Source organism: Triplophysa dalaica, chromosome 3 (assembly GCF_015846415.1).
Source record: "Triplophysa dalaica isolate WHDGS20190420 chromosome 3, ASM1584641v1, whole genome shotgun sequence".
Lineage (NCBI taxonomy): Eukaryota > Metazoa > Chordata > Actinopteri > Cypriniformes > Nemacheilidae > Triplophysa > Triplophysa dalaica.
In genome coordinates, this window is record NC_079544.1 from 11578320 (window position 1) to 11599921 (window position 21602).

At 38.2% G+C, this 21602-nt stretch overlaps 1 protein-coding gene across 2 annotated transcripts in view; it reads left to right on the top strand.

The window, feature by feature from the left end:
- Positions 1 to 21602, top strand: part of LOC130418286 (netrin-G1) — a 49546-nt gene that overhangs the window by 14228 nt on the left and 13716 nt on the right. For both annotated transcript variants that reach the window (XM_056744341.1, XM_056744340.1), the window contains exon 3: positions 10806 to 11449. In XM_056744341.1, coding sequence (XP_056600319.1) covers positions 10806 to 11449 — 644 coding nt within the window. The remainder of the gene's footprint in view (positions 1 to 10805; positions 11450 to 21602) is intronic.

Sequence of the window (21602 nt, forward strand, 5' to 3'; positions counted from 1 at the left end):
CTTTAAAAATAACCTAATATCAGAATCTGAAGGAAGGTTATGCAGCGACTGTATTCTTCCACAACCAGGGATGGTACAATATTTAGCTATCTTTAACGAAATGTTTGTTTATTGTTTGCTTGCTCTATCTGGTTACGCGCCGCTGGTTCTGTAATGCGCAAACCAGTGGGCGAGGCTAGAAAAGTAGTAGTTGATATATTTTTATGGAGGCGGTGTTCGACCTATCAATGTCGTCATAGATAGGTGCATTCTGGAACCTGGCGTTCGCTGGGCCTGGTGTCAATAACAGATGTAATCTCAGTAACAAGGGCGTTTTCAGTTTTGACACTTACATGATGTTCGCGTGAATGCAATTCCCTCTTTTAAAATTGTGATTTTAATTCATCGCACCTTTTCAAGGACTTCAGAGAACTGCTGGAATCGGACACTTTTTCGAGTGCTTTTAATAACCTCCCCCAAAAGGAATACACCAAAAAAGGGTTGAAGTCTACCTTACAGAAGAGGAGCCGCTGGAGTAGAGTTTGGATATCAGAGATTGTAAACATTTGACTGAGCTATGTGCTTAACTACTTTTACTTTCTTGTGCTTTACATACAGAGTGATGGGAAGAGCGAGTTATGGACATCTGGTAGATGGTTGCATTAAACCCCATCTGAGCATTTTCAAGATATTGAACGTTTTTGTGTTCCAAAAATGTCCCAAAATGGACACAATGTAAAGAAAATTCATCACATGATGTAAATAAATTGTCACAGAATATGAATAAGAATATGTGAATAACTCAATTTTGTCAAAAATGTCAAACGGAACCTAATTCCAAATATGTCAAAATTAGTCATAATTAATTCATTAAAAATTACTTTTGACCCCTTACAGTAGGTATGGACAGACTGAGAGGTCTTTTGTACATATAGAAAGTAACTTACATATTGATTTAATATGTTTGCTATCAACTCCTACTGTATTTTAGTTGAAACATTCTGTAGAGAACAACTGGACGCAGCCCGCACAGCTTTTAAGTATGCCCTTATCTATCACTATTCATTGTTAAGTGGTGACGTAAGGAATACCTTTTTCTGGTCCAAGAATCTATTCATTTCAAGTGGGGCGGATCGTTTTTTGGAATTGCACCCACCCCTCCCATTGAAAATGATTTCTGTCCTTGCAGGTAATTTACCAACCACCCCTTGCTAGATTTCCCCTCATGCTTTCTCATTCGTATGGTACTGCTCCAATGCGGTCTCCTCACTTGTTAAAAAACCATAGGCAAAAAGGATGGATCTTATGTTCAAAAAAAATTCAAGGAAATTAAATGAAAAGTAGATAAGAGCAGACATTTTGTATAATTTGCACATATTGCTCAGTGTTTCCCCTAGATTAACAGTCTTGGGGGAGAAGGAGACAGACACTGACAACAATTTACAGAAATCAGCAGGTCTAGTCTGGGACAAAGATTGGCCCTGGACTTCAATGAATGTGTCCCATTACAGTCAGAATACAAAATATAAAAGCGGAGCCAGAAAATAAAGTTTAACATGCTTTATTGTAAATGATTAAAGGTCACTGATATAATTATCTTTCTAAAGAAAAATAACTTTCAAGTACAGTCAGTGATTCAGTTTTGAAATTTTTCACTTATTTAAAGGTTTTATAGGTATTCGTAGGTTACACATTTACAACATTTGTTGTTCTGTATATAATACAAAACGTTAATAGGCTATTAATAAAAAGAGCAGCATATGTCATTTTTGTCAAAAGACTATTATTTAGAATATTTCCAAAATACTTTACTTATGTGTTGTGTTTGAGTGTTGTGAAGTGAAGTGGCAAAATATTTAATTCACATAAATATCCGTCTCATTGCATCTGTAAGTCCTATATCTAGAAGTTCTGCTTAAAGTAGAGTTTTTTTTTATGGATGCAAACCATGTGGCTATTGTATGCACCCAATTCTGCCTATAGAGAATGTGGAGCTCACTTCACGCCGTCCTATATTGCATGTTGCAGTGGCGCCGCCATCTTTGTAGGATCATACAATGCTATTGTTGTTTTGATATGTACCATCACTTGTTTTGTTGGATATGGAGAAATCGAAAGATACAGTGGCTTCCTGAAAGACTTGCGTAATGCTGTTGCAGTTTTTAACACAGCAAGACCAACTTCCATAGCTCTTATCAAACAAGAAAAACAAAACACTGCATTGAACACACCAGCAACGATCCTCTCAAATTTCAACACGGCTTGACGGTAGCTTCACATTCTCTGAACAACACAGCATGCCAAATACAAACAAACTCGTCTATAAACACTCTTCGTCACATGCTCATCACAATTGCTTACTCGTAGCTCGCTTCAGCTATGTTATGCGGAGGTCCAATGTTTGAATGATAATTCATATAGTGCGACAAATAGACATGCCCACGAAGCCCGCAGCGCGGCCCACCGAGAATGTCACGGTAGTCCAAATGTCCAGTACATCCCTGGACAGCAGTCAAAATAAGTTACATGGTGGGAGTGTGCTCAACTGTGTATCGGGGCAGAACTCCGGCATGCAGGCAACAGAGAGCATAGGAGCACGACCATGTAGAGATAGAAACATGCCATGTAAATAAGATAAAAACATAAAGCGATTTAGTTTAATAAAGGAAAAACATAGACCTGTTCTATAGGAAAGGTAACCTTTAATTACTTCTGCTGTGATCTGGTGCGATATAGAAAATTTAATTAAATTAACTTGACCTTCAAGGGGGCGGGGTCTGCCGTTGGAGGGGCGTGGCGCCTTATAATAAAATGGCAGGGAAACACTAATTGCTTATATGTTGCTTTCCATATATACGGGGTTTCCAAACTTTCAAACACCAAAAAGATAAAACTTTTGTGAGGGACCCGTTTCCTAATAGAATTACAGATTTTCAACTATTATAAATATTCCACATGTAAACCTAAACCTAAACATTTTCAGTTCAAATGTATTTGTCCTGTAGCAACTTGGACAATAAATGCGTTTCAAATCAGCTTTACAAAGAATACTGCCACAAATCCCAGTGAGTGAGATAAAGGGGACTGTGGTGAGAAGAACCTAATTGAACAAATGTAACAATTTCTGAAAAAATGTATGTAGCAAGAAAGAATAAAAAAAAACACTTTGGGATAATTCGTAATATTGATTGGACATTTAATATTTTTGTTTTGTCTTATTTTGTCTAAATTCTTTTTGGAGACCCATTAGAACCATAGGGTTCGATCGATATGGGTGTTTCTCTGGTCGATGCCGATTTTTAGGAATCGGGCCAGCCGGTGGCCGATGTATGAGGTCGATTTTTTGGGCCGATATGTTTGGCAGAGTTTTTTTTTCCACCTTCATCTCATTAAATCTAATTAAGGAATAAGAAGTGATAAAGAATACTGCTTAATTAAACTTTTATTGAGGACATGTCTTTTCAAATGCACTCTTTCAAGTGCACTCGAAAGTGTTATTTGCAGGGTACAAGATAGCAGTCTAATTCATAGTATAATACATTGCTCAAAACTTTCAAGCACCTTCTCAAACTGTTCTGAAGCATGGTCTTTGTTTATGTTTGTTGGGAGATACTGCTATTAGCCAAATGGTCATAAAATATCATAAACATCCTGCAGCTCATAACTGCGTTTTAGTTATATTTAGCTTTTAGCCTTTTTCTAGCCGGAGAGGAAAGTAGACACTCTTGTGGTCGAATGCGTTTAAACAGCTGCAAAAGACTGCTTTCGGACATAATGCGTGAACAAGTCAGGATTTAAACTTTGGCTGAAGCCTTAAAAGTTTGTTTTAATGACGAAAAACCAAGCAATCAGAATGTTTTCTCCCCAGCTAACCATATCACGTGATTGTTACGTAACTGAAACGCAATCTGGTGACCAAACCTTCGTTGTGACCAAAGGGAAAAGTCGTAGGTTTGTGACGTTGCCAGTATGTACGTCATGTGCTAGCTGGGTCTCCATTTCAGATTTCAAACACACCATTATTGTATTCAACACTTATTAAGGTGTTCAAGCGTAAAAAAAAAACATGCTTATCGCTGTATGTTTATGTGCCCCGGTCGCAGGGGCACAAAATTCTCCGGTACAGAAGCAGATAACTTCAGAGTTTATCTAGCTATACAATGCGGTTATAATTCAGCCTCTGGGCTCGTCACCAGGTTAAGTTGCCTGTGCATCAAGTAGCCTAAACTATCTTGTTGAAGGCTTGCAAACAACAGAGTTCCACGCGAGTTTTGCTTTACCGACTAAGCTTGTCTTTCTCTTGGTCTATATGTGCAGCGCAGTTAAGACAGTAAACGCAAGTACGACTATGATGCCATGATTATGATGATTAGCATATGAAGAGTTGATTTGCAAAAAATAACCAGTTAACTCAGTGGTAAGAGTGCAGTGCGTTAACAACACAAGGTCATGGGTTCGATCCCAGGGGATTGCACATACCTAAGTATAAATGTATAGGACATTACAATGTAAGTCGCTTTGGATAAAAGCGTCTGCTAAATGCACAAATGTAAATGTAAGCGGCCGATAACTGTTGCAGTCTTAGCAGCATGACTGAGCAAATCTATAATTTCATCCACACCTGATCTGTCTCGTGTTTTCTGTGTGATCCACTGCTACAGATCTTTAATACGCTTTGGACCTGCAGGGCTTTACTCGGCCGAGGTTCTTATCATAATGTTTTCGTGTTACGGCCAATGAAGACATTTCCACATATCCTATCGGCAATCTGTCAGGCCCACGACCGCCGATCTTTTTCAGCAGCATGTGCAGATCTCACTGGCTTGAGCGCTCACTGCTGTTTTGCCTCATTTCTTCCATGGTCAGTGGGGGTAAATCCTGTCCTGCTTTAAAGCACCTCGATGACTATGGACCATTAAAGCGCTATTGAGTTTCTGTCAAATCGCCAGCACCCACAATCCCTCACTGTCCCACCTCTCGGCCCACTCCATTATCAGGGCCCTGCAGCCAGCGCAGCTCAACATCGCCACATATATAGCTAAGATTCCCATACCTTGACAGAATCTGCTTTAGTTTCGACCATCTAAAGCTTGTGTGAGGCCTGATGTGATGTGTCCCTATGATATTGGCTAACCCGTAACCCTACATCAATATAAGCTTTAGCAATTTGTTCTTCTGGGAGAGTTTGGCGACCCAATCTCATATAGTAGCTCCGTTGTAGTAATTGAAAAAAAGACTCTTAAAACCAGAGAATCAAGCAGACAGATTGAATTTTTCCCATAGTGGATAGTAAAAGGCTGTTTGTTGAGAGCAGGACGAAAGAGAAATCCCAAAGAGTGTGCTGACCTGGTTGGGTCACAAAAACAGTGCCATAAATAACAGTCCTACCTTTTAAAAACACCAGCATTTCTGCTCCCCAACATGAGATGCCGAACTGGTGACCCTATCAGGCTTCATCTATCACTTAACCAGCAAGCCTCTGTCAACCAGCTTTAACTACATCATGGTTAACCAGCTGAGGATCACCCCAGCATGAACTATTCTGGTCTAAAGGATATGTTTTACTGTATTTACTGCATTATAACACAACACAAAGACTCATTCATGTTAAAAGAAACTGAATTGCTAGGGAAATATTAACACCCTTCCTTCATAAATTCTACAAGCAGCACATCCTGTATTTGTCTAGTCAGAAGGAGATTAATATGGCAGATTAATCAGACATGACGCTGAAGCCAGACCTCCTCAGGCTCTCCCTTGATCTAGAGTCTAAACGGTGAATCTGCATTACAGTACTCCCATACTTTATCTGAACCTCTTCAGTTTTGCTACTCGCTTTTCTCTAGCTGACATGATGCAGTACGGATATGTTTGGCTAAAGAACAACTCCAAAAACAAAAGAAGAATTTTTAATTTGATTAAATAGGTTGTTTTCGTTTGATTATATCGCAGTAAAAAGTCAAGTACTTTTATTTACATAGAATTTTTTTCAATACACTGTTTTAAAGCACACTTTTGGGCAGGGACCCACAATTCTGTAGTGTTATGAATGTCTAAAAGGCTGATCCTGTTGTGAGTTGAAAATGAAAAGGTTACATTTTTGTAGAGATGCATTAAATGATGATGCAGGCATCGATTTTGTTCATGTAAGGAGTGGGGAATTTAAAGGCCTCAGTCTCAAACATTTGTCACCTCAGTTGATTTGTGGGGCAGCTTGGACCTATTCATCAGAGTCTGTTGTCACTGTGCAATGAATTTGTGTACCTCATCCACATCCTCTCTCCCGGACCACATCAACAGAGACTCGGCCTGTCAGTCTCACAACCTTGGTGTCTATCACATCTGCTGATGCGTGTCGATGGTAAGCGTTGTAAGCATATTCAAATATGTTTATCGTTAAACTAATTAAACATTTTATACTCATGTAAGTGCTCAAACATATTTGTCCAGATCTCCGAACAAAACGGTCAAATGGTGTGACTGCTTGGAATGTGTTTTCAGTTTCATCCCGAATAATAAAAGCAAGTTTCTGTTAAAAAATATATAAAGTCAAGGAATTATAGAAGAGTTGGCTGTGGTTAAAGAGATTTATTTTCAGTAATGATTAACATATGGTGTGATGCTGTATTGTAAATGAGTAGGGCAGATAATGGGCACCTTTGCAGAGAAACATTGTTTGTTCCACCAGAACAGACGTCTCTGAAGGATATAAGAAGGTCAAGAAGATGAGTATTGCCTTGTATCATTTTATAACATGCCACAGTGTTTTTTTCAGGCTCATGGTGTGTCCTTTGTTTCCACAAATGTTTAAAAACATTATGTTATGGTTAATTAAAGGCACAGCTCCCCCAAAATGAAAATTCTTCAGCAGAACATTAAAGGGGTCATATGACATGGCTAAAACAAATACTATCATTTGTTTTAGATGTAATGCAATGTGTATACACGATTTAAGGTTAAAAACGCTGTATTTTCCACATTCCGTGCATGTTTGTATGTCCTCTTTGCCGTTCCTCTCTGAACACGCAGATTTTTTAAAAACCCCATCGCTCTGAAAAGTGAGGTGTGCTATGATTGGCCAGTTAACCAGTGCGTAGTGATTGGTCAAATACTGCAAGCATGTTAAGGAAATGTAACGCCTCTTACCATATTTGGAACATCAGGCTCCAAAGCAATTGTACTGACTGGTATGCCCACCTTACATTTATATACATTTGGGCAGTCTTAGTCAAATCATACCACAAACTAATGAAGATTTGTTGGGGTGTGGTTACACGAGGCGCTTCAGGCAGGTCTGGGTGAGCATTTGCTTTTAGATAGAATGCATCTTTTGTTCTGACACTTAGATTTTTGCAATTTTACGTGTCTAATACATGCATGGGCAACTTATAACATACCAAAGACACAGAAAAACACATATTTGCACCATATGACCCCTTTAAGCTGTACAGTTCTGTACCATAATTCACCTCATGTTAGAAATTTTCAGCCAGTTTTGATGCTCTAAGGGTAAGTAAGGGTAATAACATTGAACACTTTCATCGGAGCTCACAAATATTCAATTAGCACAAGCTTGTATGATGAATGCCCTAACATTCCTGGTTCAAACCATCGGCCCGCTTTCCCTCTCTCAGTCAGACACAATATTGGATTGCCCCTGTAGCTTTTCGAGACAGGACCTCATTAGCGACCGGTCTGACGTGACCTTTACGTTGAAGTGTCTGTGATGTGCACTTCTGTGGTGGTACTCTTATCAACAGGGATTAATAGAAAGCGGCTTTGGAAATTACTCCTGTGGTCCAGTCCTGCTGATGGAGATGTCAACTATTCTAATGAGCACCGCTGCACTGTCTCTGCCCGCCTCTACTCATCTAACAGAGACTGTGTATGGTATGGAATACTATCCCTCAACCTTCAACATTGGCCACATTATACCGAAGTGTAAATAAGATAGAGAGAGTATTGATTGTGATCCTTTTGGTTAGAGAACGACTGCAGAACAAGCTGGTGAAAGGCCTGATACTTTTTGTCACCATTAAGCCACTGAGTTTTAGTGGCATTAATCGGTTTGTGTTCTCATTTGGTGGAGGAAGAGATGATCGATAGTACGGTGTCACATGTGCGAAGGCAATACTCTGCTATAGACCCAAAGATAATCCTCAGTCATTATTTACTCTTCCTCTTGTTGTTCCCAACACATACGGTGTTGACTCCAGTGGCGTAAGACATAAAGCCTATACTATAGATTGATGCCGGTTCGATTCCAGCTCATGCCAAATTTGCTATTTTGTCTTTTTCCATCACATATCAGATCATGAAGACATTTGTTTTCAATCAAATAAAGAATGTATTTAAAAATTGGTAAAAAGTGTTTAATCTTAGGAAAATGTAGGGCTAGTTATAGGGCTTTATTATCTCAATAAATTACCATCATTTTAATAATTGTAATGATTAACACTGTGTTATTAGGCCTATTATACTCCAAACAGTAGCTGGCACTTATTTATAAGTAGGCTATCAATAGCATCTAACTACTATTTAGTATTTACACTTAATCCAAAGAAAATACAGCTATTCTATTTTGTGCAAAGCATCTCAAAGTAAGGAAGGGAGAAACGTTCGGCTTTACTGGAGATTGTGCGTTTATTTACTCCCACAAAGTTCAAAACAAAACCAGCGCATGTTTCTGCGCTTCGAGAAACATTCATGAAAATAAATACAGTTGGTCGTAGCTCTATCACAATATGCAGCATACGTGCACTAGTCCTCACACCAGTTTCTATCAGCTTTCCTTTTTTTGGCTGCTTTTCTCCGGGCTACTCACTGCAAAAATCAGGTGTTTGTTATTTACACTTGACCCTCACCGCTCCTCTTCCAACTCTCTCTTCTGCAGCAGGCTTTAAAAAGCAGTTTTAATTCACATAAATCCCACAAAGTATGTTGTCTCTCAAAAATCTGCATCCTTTTTGTCACTTCCATAACAAAATGACATAAAGAGTGTTTCAGCTCTTTAAGTGTATAGACTGATATTTCTGAAATGTCTGGACTCTATAATCAGTAGTTTAGTAAAATATAAACAGATGGCTCAATATATTGGTAATAAACACATTCTCTGAGAATTTATATTTCAGGTTTTGACAGAAAATGTCAATAATCCATAACGATGAAATTGCCCTTTTACAGTTTGTTCCACACACAACCATCATTTAACTAGGCATGATCTCATACAGTATGAACTTTATGCTGCCAAATGTCAGTATTTCTAAAAAAAACAATTTTAATCCATAGAAAAACAAGCATTCGGGTTTGGAAAAACTTGAAGGTTAGAAAACAAAGACAGAATTGTTTTTTTTTGGATGAACCATCCCTTTGATGTGGGTACACTCTACGTGATCATTCTGCCCATGTGCAATTATATAATTTCCCTCTGAATATTCCTGGACTAAACAAACGTGGGAACAGATCTGGATCCAACAACACCGAGCAAACAATTAATATGATGGGAGAAGGCATCACAATCTGTCAGCTCCTCCCTTGACAGCGGTGACGAGATGAAATTATTTCACAAACAAAGCCAATTATTTTCTTCCAGGAGACTTCAGATGTTACGCATCTATTGTAATTGTATTCCTGGCCTGTTTCTACCTTAAACAAACGATGATTTATGACAATTGCAGGCCCTCAAACATGCATACAAGACGGAAAGCTGGAAATGAATGGCCGTCTCCTCAAAGTTCATGGCTGATTGTCATTTACGCTACGGCTCAGAGGTGTGCTGAATGTTAATGAGAGAGTTGATCTGAGAAACAGAGGCTCGGCGGTGCAGGGCAGACACAGGTCCATGAAAAATGCATGGAGCTCTGTGTGTACCTCCAGCTTCACTCATCGGAATTCCAATACCATTCCAACTGGCCAACAAGCAAGAATATCAATTACATTTGCAATTTGGTTGGTAGTGAGTGAGTGGGTAACCACTGCACTTCACATGGTAACTCTCACGAGATGAAACGCTCTGAAGGCACACAATGACCATTCTGAGCGCAATACTCAGCAGGCAGTTTAGGAATGAAGAAGGACGTCCAGCTTATTGTGTTTAATGGAGACTGAAGCTAAAAGATTGTGTTCATTATCACGATTCTCGTGGAGCATCTAACATCTTCAAATGAGAACCAATGACTCGTGTTAAATCTGCCACCATTAGCCCAGATCAGAAATTAACCACGGTTTGGGGAAAATGTTAAATGCGTGAGCATTCTAGAGCTAATGTATTTAGTTATGGGTTTGGCACATCTGTACTGACCTCAAGCTGTCTGTTATCTGCTCTCAGTGGTGAGAGTTGTTTACTGTAGTTTTTAATAAATAAAAAAATAAGAGACCATTTCAAATAATTTTTGTTTCATTCATTTTTGTGAACTTCATTTTTGTGAACTACTCCCAATTTCCAATAAAAATATGGTTTCTATTTGCATTTATTTGCAGAAAATGAAAACTGGACAAACATAACAGAAGATGCAGTTTTTTTCATATTTTAGTTCATATAAATTTCTAAGTCAATACAACAGTAATGTAATTTAGATTAAAAAACACTTTTTTATGCGACTACCTCACATATCACAGTTTTCAAGTGTCTTGTCATGCTGTTAGTCTTTCACGTTGCTGTTGGATGACTTAGTCACTCCTTAGGTTAAATTTTGTTGAATTCAAACTCAATTAAAAAAAAGACACTGGACTGGAATGGCCACAATACATATAGAAGTGCTGAGAAAATAAAATTGGGAAAGTACTCTTTAAACTTAAAAGATTTTCTTTCTATCTGTGTGTTGCAGGAAAACCCATATATGTGTAACAACGAATGCGATGCCGATACTGAGGAGCTGGCTCACCCCCCTGAGCTCATGTTTGATTCCGAGGGACGAAACCCCACAACGTTCTGGCAGTCGACCTCCTGGAAGAAATACCCAAAGCCCCTTCAGGTCAACATCACACTGTCCTGGAACAAAACAATTGAACTCACAGATGACATCGTCCTCACCTTCGAGTCTGGTCGACCCGAGCAAATGGTCTTGGAGAAGTCGCTGGATTATGGCCGTACGTGGCAACCCTACCAGTTTTACGCTGCTGATTGTTTGGATGCTTTTACGATGGAGTCCAAGGCAGTGCACCAACTCACCGCAAGCTCAATGCTGGAAATCATCTGTACCGAGGCCTATTCAACAGGCTATGTGTGGAAGTACGACAAGACTGTACGCTTTGAGATCAAAGATCGCTTCGCCCTTCTCGCGGGCCCAAGGCTAAACAACATGGCTTCTCTCTACGGGCAGCTGGACACCACCAAGAACCTTCGGGATTTCTTCACCCTCACTGACCTTCGCATTAGACTTCTCCGACCTGCCACTGGAGCGACCATGGTGGACGAGAACAATTTGTCTAGATACTTCTACGCCATCTCTGACATCAAGGTGCAGGGCAGGTAAGCTAATGTTTCCTTGGCTCGGAGTTGCGAGTTCACCGTTTCATCACACAAACAAACAATATCTTATTGAAATTCACAAATGCAAAGTCAACAAATGCACTGAAATGCTGCAATAAAGTCAGTGTCCTTTACAAGGAATACCAAATAAAATTGCATTTAAAAGCCACGTTCCCCCTGATCACATTTTTCAACCTTTACTTTGTCTGTAATGTTGCTATTAGAGCATAAATGATACCTGCAAAATGATAAAGCTCAGAGTTCAGTGCCAAGTTAGATATTGTCTTTATGTGAATTTGCTTTTCAAGGACTACAGAGAACAGCTGGCATCAGACTACAGCCCTCTACTTCCCGGGTAAATGATGTCACTATTCCGAGTGCTTTAAATAATCACCTCCACCCAGAAAAATACATAAAAAATGGGCGAAGCCTTCCTTAGAGAAGAGGAAGAGCCATTGGAGTAGTGTTTGGTTATCAGAGATTGTACACTTTTAATTGAGTTATGCCCTAAACTACTTTCACTTTATCACAGTCCTACAGCTGGTAATAAGAATTCAGCTACACACATTCTAAGATAACCAACGGTTAAATAACAGCTTCAATGACTTTAACATCGACTGTGAAAGCTGTTCTGTGTAATACACTGATATTGTGTGTGTGTGCGCTTACCTCTTAAACACTTCCATGAAACGTCCTATGAAGTCCTGCTTGCAAATGTCTCCTAGGAAATCTGCTTGTTTTATTATCCAACATGGGTCCAATTTAAAAAGGCAAAACTAAAAGCTTCTGTTATTAGAGTTAATTAATATAACCAATCTAACGCCATTTGGTCCGGTGTCATTTCCCTCACCATAATGGGGAATAGCAGACCTCTGTTGCACTACGATGGATCTGCATGTTTTTAACTGATAAAGTGATGTTGACGCCATTGTTACCGTTTATTGCTCAAAGCCAAAGTTTATGAATACACGTGCACTGAGAATCACAATAGCCTGAGAAGCGGAACCTCGCTGATATGGTATGGGTGGGACATCATCACACACACACACCAATCACGACAGACCGGGTCAGCTTTACCAATCAGAGCGTTTCGGAAGGAGGGACTTTATATAGACCGGATGAAATCCAGTCGTTTAGTGAGAAGAGGGACACCGGTGAACTTGAAAAATGCGAAAATAAAGCGTTCTATTAGAAACATGAAAAAAAGAAAAAGATTGGCTCCTTTAACATAATATATGGCATTGCATGCCTCTTAAACATGATTTGCATAATTCGCTTAGTGAATCAGAGGCTAAAACAACATTACAGGCTGGCACAATACACTCCTCACAAATTCCCCCCTGAGTCAAAACAGAACATGCCTAGGGCATTGTTCGAAGGACAACTATAAAATGTCAACACTTATGAAAGAAGACTGTAAAAAATGTTAAGACCACACTGTAAAAAATGTTAAGCCCAAACAACAACCAAAAAATCTTAGTGTCAATTTCGCCTAGCTTTCTCTTGCTTACTCATCAACATTTTCTTTGTAACTACAAAAAAATATCAGTTGAACCAACTTGAAATAACTAGACAACAAGCTAATTTGTTCACTCAATATTTTAGGTTGGGTGGACTTAAATCCATAGTTAAGTTATCTTATATAATGTTTCTTACATTATAAACATGCTTTACCATAAGTCTAATGCAGACAGACCAAGACATTGGTTCAGTAACTGCTCAAGTAGTTTGTGTTGAATCCACTTTCGGGGGTAAAAGCATAGGATCATGCACTGAAATAAATATGCCACAATGCATGATGGGAACTTTTCTGTTTGTTATGCTAACATAATTTAAAAGTTTTGGACAAAAACGAAAGTTTAGTCAACAAAATAATCTTTGTAAGCACCATGCTGTGGACGAATTTTGTTCAGTACACACAAAATAGTATATTGGCTCCTACAAAAAAATATTTGTTCAAGTAACGTAATTACCTTTGTTAGCCGAACATATTCAAGATTTTTTACAGTGCAACGCACTTTTTTTCGCAGGGCTCCACATGGTGTCTAGACAGAACATGCATAATAAGTGGCCACCCATTTTCTACTCTGAAATTAGAAGTCAAGCTGGATAGAGGGACAAGGCGATGTCAATAAAGAATAAAATGAACCTTTAAGGTCTCATTCAGCTTTGCAAATAGGCAAAGCATGACTTTGAATATCTTCACAAGTCGAAATGACGGCACAATAGAAACAAAAACACAGCAGCTGTTCTCCAAATTGGGCAGGAATGGCTCATAAGCAGTTGGTTTATGTGAGAATAACTTGGTTCATAATGATGCGTTTGATAGGTCCCCTGTGAATCTAAATGCACGGCTCTAAATGAGGATTCACAGGACTGCAGTGGTAGATTAGGGCAATTAGACAGTTAGCTAATTGGAAAGAGACTAATCTACTAATTAAGACCATTTACTGCTGATTAAATAATAACCACTGGGGACACATCACCATGCGAGTGTGCCTGTTGGGTGACATTAATATGACTTTGCATCTGTAATGAATGCTGAGGATATTTTGTGTTGATGGCAGCACGTGGGGTTCAATTCTTTATGTTGTACAGCTCGAGTTTAACATGCATGAAGACTTTTTGTTGTTTATAAACACATTTATAGAATGCTTGACTTGCCTCACATCTCAGGGATTGTTTGCTAATTGAATCATTAAATTTATTTCACAAACATAATGAGCAATTTCTTCGTGCACATTCTGAAGAATTGCAACAAAAACAAGTAATGGAAAAAAAATTGAATTTTTTTTTTTTAAAGGTTGAGGTAGTTTTTGACAATTTCGAAAAAAGTTCATGCAAATAATAGGAGAGGGAAACATATTTGCTGAATATAGTCTGACGTAGCGATTATTAAACAAACTAATTTGTGTTTAAAATGGATGACATTGAATAAATAATGAAAAAAGGGCAGTCGATAAGAAGACAAAAGAGGTGGGATCTCAATATTATTTAAAAACATTTTAGGGAGAAACTCTAAAAAGCTGTTTGATAATTTGCCAAGAAAACATTTAGGCAAATGATGACTACGCTAAAGATGCAAGTAATTTTTTGGTTCCGATTGCTAGTCACACAATTCTCACAGATCTCTTATTTAGAACGTATCGTTTTTCCAACAATGTGGATGTGAGTCAGTATCGTAAAACATTTGACCAGTAGACATAGCATCATGAGGTCAGAACAGGCTTTAGCAATATTACCATGTGAAAACGGCTTTTGAAATAAAAGACTATAAGGCATGCATACAAACAAAATAAGAAAATGCTTCAATGCCATCTGGTATTTCTTAATGCAATCAGTTGCATTGACAGCACAGAGCGTCAACAACACAATATCCCCAAAATACCTAGAATGCATTTCGGGACTACTTTTAACTCTTTTTATGAATCACAAATGAAAGTATGTGGCAGCTGAATGTGATTTTTTTACTATGAATGCTCGATCAATCAACTTTGAGCACATAGTGAATTATAAATACGCTTGTGGAAAATTAATTGAGCCTGTAGATATAAAGTGAGTTTGTCAGAGCACCTCTCCCTCAGTTTTGACTCCTCTGCATCTTTAATGAAGGCGTGCGGGCTGTTGTTGTTTAGATTTGATGTGTTGAGAGGCTGGCAGAAGAGGGAGGTGTGGAAGGCGGAGCTCTTGATGTTGGCAAAGTTCTCCACCTACAGTTTTCTCGTAAACTACTGCATGCGCACAGTCTAGTCTGAATGATCCTCACAGGAATCGTGTGTTCATTATAAGCAGCAATTGAGACATCATTACTCAATTATATGCGTCTGTGTTTCCAAAAAATAAGACCATAAATATGTTGCATTAATTTAAATTTATTGACAAAATCCTATAAAAATGTAACATTTAGACTAGCTGTGTTTTCTCCTTGCATTGTTAAAAGTAAAAATAACATAATTCTGAATAACTTCTTTTTACAACGATAACTAAGGAAAAGTGTTTGTTAGTTCCAGCAAACATAAAACCTTTGTTTATGATTCAGGAAGTTTTCAAGCTCGGGTTTCTACCTCTCTGGCGTGACCCTATTTTGCCATTTATTAGGTCTTGAGGCAAATCAAGGTACCTCCATCAGTTCCTCCAATATCTTAGGCTGCCTGTGGGTGTTCCATTCAATTTACTTCCAGAAATCTCTGACAAAGGGAAGAATATTACACAGGGGCTCTTTTGACCGAGGTTATGTAGTTATTCACTTGGTGGGTGTTACTAGTTTTGAGGGAAGCAATGACAATCTTTTCTGTCTCATGAACTGTCCCCAAAATCTCCTAACATAGTACTCCACTTTTAAGACCTTCTCACATTTAAAAATATATATTTTTAGCCCATTGCAATTTTCCAGTTCAATTTAAATATCCATGATCTGAGGAAAGATTATTCAGATGAAACGCTCCAAAGGAAAATTTTCAGAGAAAAAGCTCCACCACTTTAGTTTTTTTTAGTCTCATCTGACTCTCACGTTGTATTTCTAAAATAAATGTTTCGCACGTCAAAGAGTGCCAAATTTGCTGATGATTTTAAAGCCTCTTGGAGTTAGATCCCTAGCAGTTGAATCCTTCCGTTTATTCTCATTTTTCACTCATGTGATTTATATTTGCTGTTCTCACGCAGATACATAACCATGAGAGCCAAGATGAAATGCTGCATAAACTAACAGCATTTTACAATTTAATTTAATAAAACTTGAGTTCTTCTAATAGTGTCATTTTATTGAAAAGTTTTGGTCGTCTGATATAACTGGGCAAGAATGATCTACATTACATGTTGCCCATTCCCATAAGTGCTGAGGTTTAAGTACCACAATTTCACCGCTGGCACTCCACTGTCTGTGGCTTGCAAGTTGTGTGATTTTGTCTTAGAAAAAATCAACAGAAATATTAAAACTACAAAAGAAAGCAAAAGATTTGATTTAGCATGTCAAAGGCTGAGCTTTTGAAAACACATCTGTCAGTTTGTCATATCTGACCATGTTTCTTGCCAGTCATTCTTGATTCACAACGAAGATGTTTAATGAGGCCTAATGAGAAGCTTTGCTGCAGTCATCAATAATAAACAGGAAAAAACCTCAATATAAACTCTCCCTTGAGGTAAAGCAGTAACTTGAATATCAACACTTACAGCACTCTGAAAAATAACACTGCATTATTCATTGATCCCAGCTGCTTTGGAGCCAACATTATGCCACAGAGTTTTCTTTAATAACAAAATCTTAGTGAACATAAATTCAGACACATCAGCTGTGACTGAAAAACAGCCAAAAAAGTAATGGTGTCGCTTCGAATTGTCCTTTTTGGTTCTATTTCAGCCATTTACTAAACAGTTGATAATAATTTGTTCCAACACTAAACGTATCAATAATCACATCACTTCTTTCCATACTTCCATATACGCCTGTCCCTACTTCACTGTTTATCCGAGCAGCTTTGAAGATAAGAGAAGAGGTTTGATCAAAACACTGACGGGGCAAAGTCCCATATTAGCATAATATTCAGGCAGATCAGTGTAAACGCGCCATAATAGACTCTGTCGTTGAAACAAATTGCAGGCATAGCTCCCAGCAAAGCCAACTAGAGTGCCACAAATTCAAATCGGATTTGGTTGCAGTGGAATAATCGAAGCAGGCGAATTACGCTTTGATGAATTCCTAATATTTCCCCGGAAATCTGGAGCGCCCCTCCAGGGTCGACTGCATTTTGAGGTGAGACACAAACAATTTGCCTGAGATGTATTACATTCCACCCGGACGAAAGAGGAAATTGGCCACCGCGCAGAGTCAGTCAGTCCTAATACGGTTCCTTATTTCAACAGAATAGCAATAGTGAAAAATGTGGCTGTCACTTGAGAGGGTCATTATTGAAGTTTTAAATACTCAAGGCACAGGGCATGTCAAAAGGCAATTGTGGCGTTTCTGCATTGTTGTTTAATGCAAATAGTAATAAAGGAATGACACTGACTAGGCCTGAGGTATTTCACCCGAGCTGCTCTTATGGTGGGTGACACCGAGGCGTAGCAGGGAGATCTAGTACACTAACATCACAAAGAGTCTAATGCATGAGAACAACAAGGTCAGCGCTTCTTTTAAATTTGCTCCATTCCTTATGTACATTCACAATTAATTTCCAACTTTTCATTGCCTACTTTGTGTTCCCCTTTAGAAGAAAATGACAACTGATCTTGTTGCTCTTTTAGCGTTCATCATTTACTCACCCACTTGTCATTTCAAATCTGTATGACTTTCTTTCTTCTGCAGAACATATAAGAAGATATTTTAAAGAATGTTGGCAACCGAACAGAGACCATTTTCATTCACTTGCATTGGTTTTGTGTCCATACAAAAGAAGTGAATGGGTACAGCCGTTGTCCAGTTTCATTTCTTGGGTGAACTATCCCTTTAAAATTGATCAAGTATCATTTAAGTAAAGAGCAAAAAATATTGAGTTTTCTTTTCTACTCACTCATATAGTTCCTCAACAAAAAGTGTTGGCCAGATCAACAAAGCAGATTCCTCAGTTACTACCTTGGTTGACATACAAAAGTTAACCTTGAGCTGGAGTTGTGAAATTCAGGAAGATGGACAGGTTAGGGGTTCTTTCGCCTTTGTGATGAGATGGCTGTCAGACGCTTTTACGGCTCCACTATAGTTTACCTTCTGAGCTTTACTTTCGTCTGCTTCGAACAACAAAGACATCTATGAATCTTCTAATCCTCAAGGTCCGAATGTGGGAGATGTTTTTTTCTGCGGTCAAACAAAACTTTATACCTTTAAAGTTTACTTACACACTTAAAATTCTCCAGCATCAGTTCGGTTTGTAGCTTGCAAAGTTTCAACAGCAGTAAAAGATGTGGCAGGGTTGTGCACAATTCAGGATTATACTGAGAATGCCTTTTAAATTAGAAAATGTTCAAATATTAATTTAATTCCAAAGATTAAAGGAAGCAATTATTTCTTAAGTAGAATACAAAGGAAAAATAACCAAAAAAAACAAATCATTTATTCTCACGCCTAAATAAATACTAAAAAACAACAATCAGTGTACAGCAAAACAGTATATACAGAGATAATGATAGTGTTTTATAAACAATTATTTGTAAAACAATCATACACTAACTTAACTTTACTCTTTAAACATAGGGAGAAGGATCGTTTCACACAGATCACTAATAATTTAAAGCGCCCATTTCCCGCGATCGCATTCTTCAAACTTTATGTAGTGTGTAATACTGCTATTGTAGCTTAAATAATACCTGCAAAAGGATAAAGCTCAAAGTTAAATGCCAAGCGTGATATTGTCTTTAACAGAATTTACTTTTCAAGAACTACATAGAATGGCTGGAATTGACTACAGCCCTCTACTCCCCGGGTACATGATGTCACTATTCCGAGTGCTTTTCACTCTTTCAACGCCATGACGAGTTATCTGTAATTTAAAAAAAAAACGTTCCCCACCAAAGAAGAGTTATTACGGCAATCAGTGAACATATATGTTTTTAATGATTGTTACGAGTGTAATCTGAGCGGAATCTTTGACCAAATGTTTTTATTATCTCAGCTGTGTAATCAAAGTGATGCATTTTTGAAGAAACCTACCCACATCTAAGGGGTGATTTAAAAAGAACAAATGAAGATAGAAGAATACAGTTTCTGTCGTCTGAAAGCAGATACTCTGTTTGTCCATAAATTAATTACAGAAAATATGCTTTGAGCCATCAAAATTGAGTGAAAATGTAAAAAAAATGCTGGCTGGCAACTTTTTTTAAAAGTCTGGTTGTTAATAACCTCTGCCCAAAGGAATACACCAAAAAGGGGGCGAGACCTTCCTCAGAGAAGAGGAAGAGCCACTGGAGTATTTGGTTTGGTTATGAGAGATTGTAAACATTTGACTGAGCTGCGTGCTTCATTACTTTCACTTTCATCACAGTCCTACAGCTGGTAATAATAATTCAGCTACACACATTTTAAGATAACCAACGGTTAAATAACAGCTTCCATGACATGTTAACATCGACTGTGAAAGCTGTTCTGTGTAATACACTGATATTGTGTGTGTGTGTGTGTGTGTGTTTAAAACACTTCTATGAAACGTCCTCTGAAGTCCTGCTTGCAGTCTCCTAGTCAATCTGCATGTTTTATTATCCAACTCGGGTCCAAAATAAAAAAGGCAAAACAAACGCTTCTGTTATTAGTGATAATATAACCGTTGCGGTGTCATGTCCCTAGCCATAGTAGAAAAAAACGTGATCTCTAACAAAGATTGACGTTTGCGTATGCACTAGAAGACCTCCGTTACACTTCGATCCATCCGCATGTTTTTAACTGATGAAGTGAAGTTGACGCATTGTTACCGTTTATTGCTAAAAGCCAAAGCTTATGTATTCACATGCACTGAGAGAGGGGCCGACCAATAACAACAGCTTGAGGAGCGGAACTCTCTGATATGGTATGGGTGAGACATCTTCACACACACACTCCAAGCGGGGGAACCAATCACGACAGACCTGGACAGCTTTACCAATCAGAGCGTTTCGGAACGCGGGACTTTGAAGAAACCGGAAGAAATCTAGTCGAATAGTGAGAAGATAGACAGCGGTGGACGACAGACATGAAACATGAACATGCATGGTTAAACACACAAAAAACACAATCAAAGCTTCAAAAACAGGGAAAAAAAATGGGGCCTTTAAAATCTAAATGATCAAATGAATTTGTCAGGGCAATATTTCAGAAATAAAAATAGTTTTTTCAATTGGAAAGAAGAATGGGAAAGGAATAGAATGCTACCATTAGCAGGAATTACATAAGCTCTCATTAAGTGGAAGAATGAGAAAGAATTGTAAAGCATCCACAGTGGCTATAACATTCCCCTGTCCCACATGCTTAGCTAGATACGTGATTATAGCTTTGTCAAATTCAAAATAAAGATGCAAACCAAACTTGAAGTGTAAAATTGCACGTTACTTTACACACCCATCTTTACGTGTGTTGAAATCAAATGGTGTCGAACTGACTTTTCTCACAAAATCAAACCCTATTTTAATTTAAATACCCGTGTTTCCCGTGCTTGGGGCACTGGTGACGTCACAAACTTATTAGCATATTTGTGACATCATCACATCGTGTTTGTGTAATGTTAGTGTTAGCACATGATATCTGTTTTTCTTCTACTCTCTGATCTTGTCACATTATTCTGTATTTTACAACTGAATGCCACCAGCTGTCACTTTAACTGCTGCTAAAATCTGGATTTATTAACACAACATCATCGGACAAAATCACAATACAGCACATCTCCATTATAGAGCGGCTATATTCTGTATGCTGTTTAATGAATGCTTCTTTGATTTTAAATGCAAGGGACAGTTTAATACACTACACCGTACCAACTACAGTCGTGGACAAGAGGCCAAGGGCTTGCACACACATGGAGCTCATCGGAAGAGAGTTCATGCGAACATGGAAGAGTGGCCACAGGCCACTCACACCAAAAAAGTCAGGAAAGAGAAAAGACGAGTAATCAAAGTTTATCCTCTAGTTAATCGATCAGAGACACGGTCATTATCCTGGATGGATAAAAAAATTACAAAATGTGATGCCAAATATACTTGGGCGGCCATTAATGTACTGTATGGGAAACGCTGAATATAGTGAGGTTATACTACTAAAAGTACCCTAAGAAAGATAAAAACAGACTTAAATAAGATATTTTTATATACATAATTAAAAATGTTTTTGTAACAAGAAAGATTTAGTTTGCAACTTTAAGCAAGGTAATCACTTCACACTTTTGTCATAATTTCTGTGGGGTGTGGCAAATTTCAATTCCAAATCATGACTAGCGTTTTTTCCATCCCTGAATACAAGGAAGATCCCTTGGTTTGTTTTTAATAGTATCATATTTTGCACCGTTTATTAACTTGCTGCTTCTAATGGTAATTTGGTCTCATCCATTACCAATTAGCTTAGTCTGATAAGCCTTCATATTACAGGCACTGTAGCCTCAGGGCACTTACAAATAATACAAAATAAGACAGACGATGGATAGCAAACAGCAGGACCATGATGAGGCCGTGATAAACATCAGACTGACAATAACCCTGTCATATT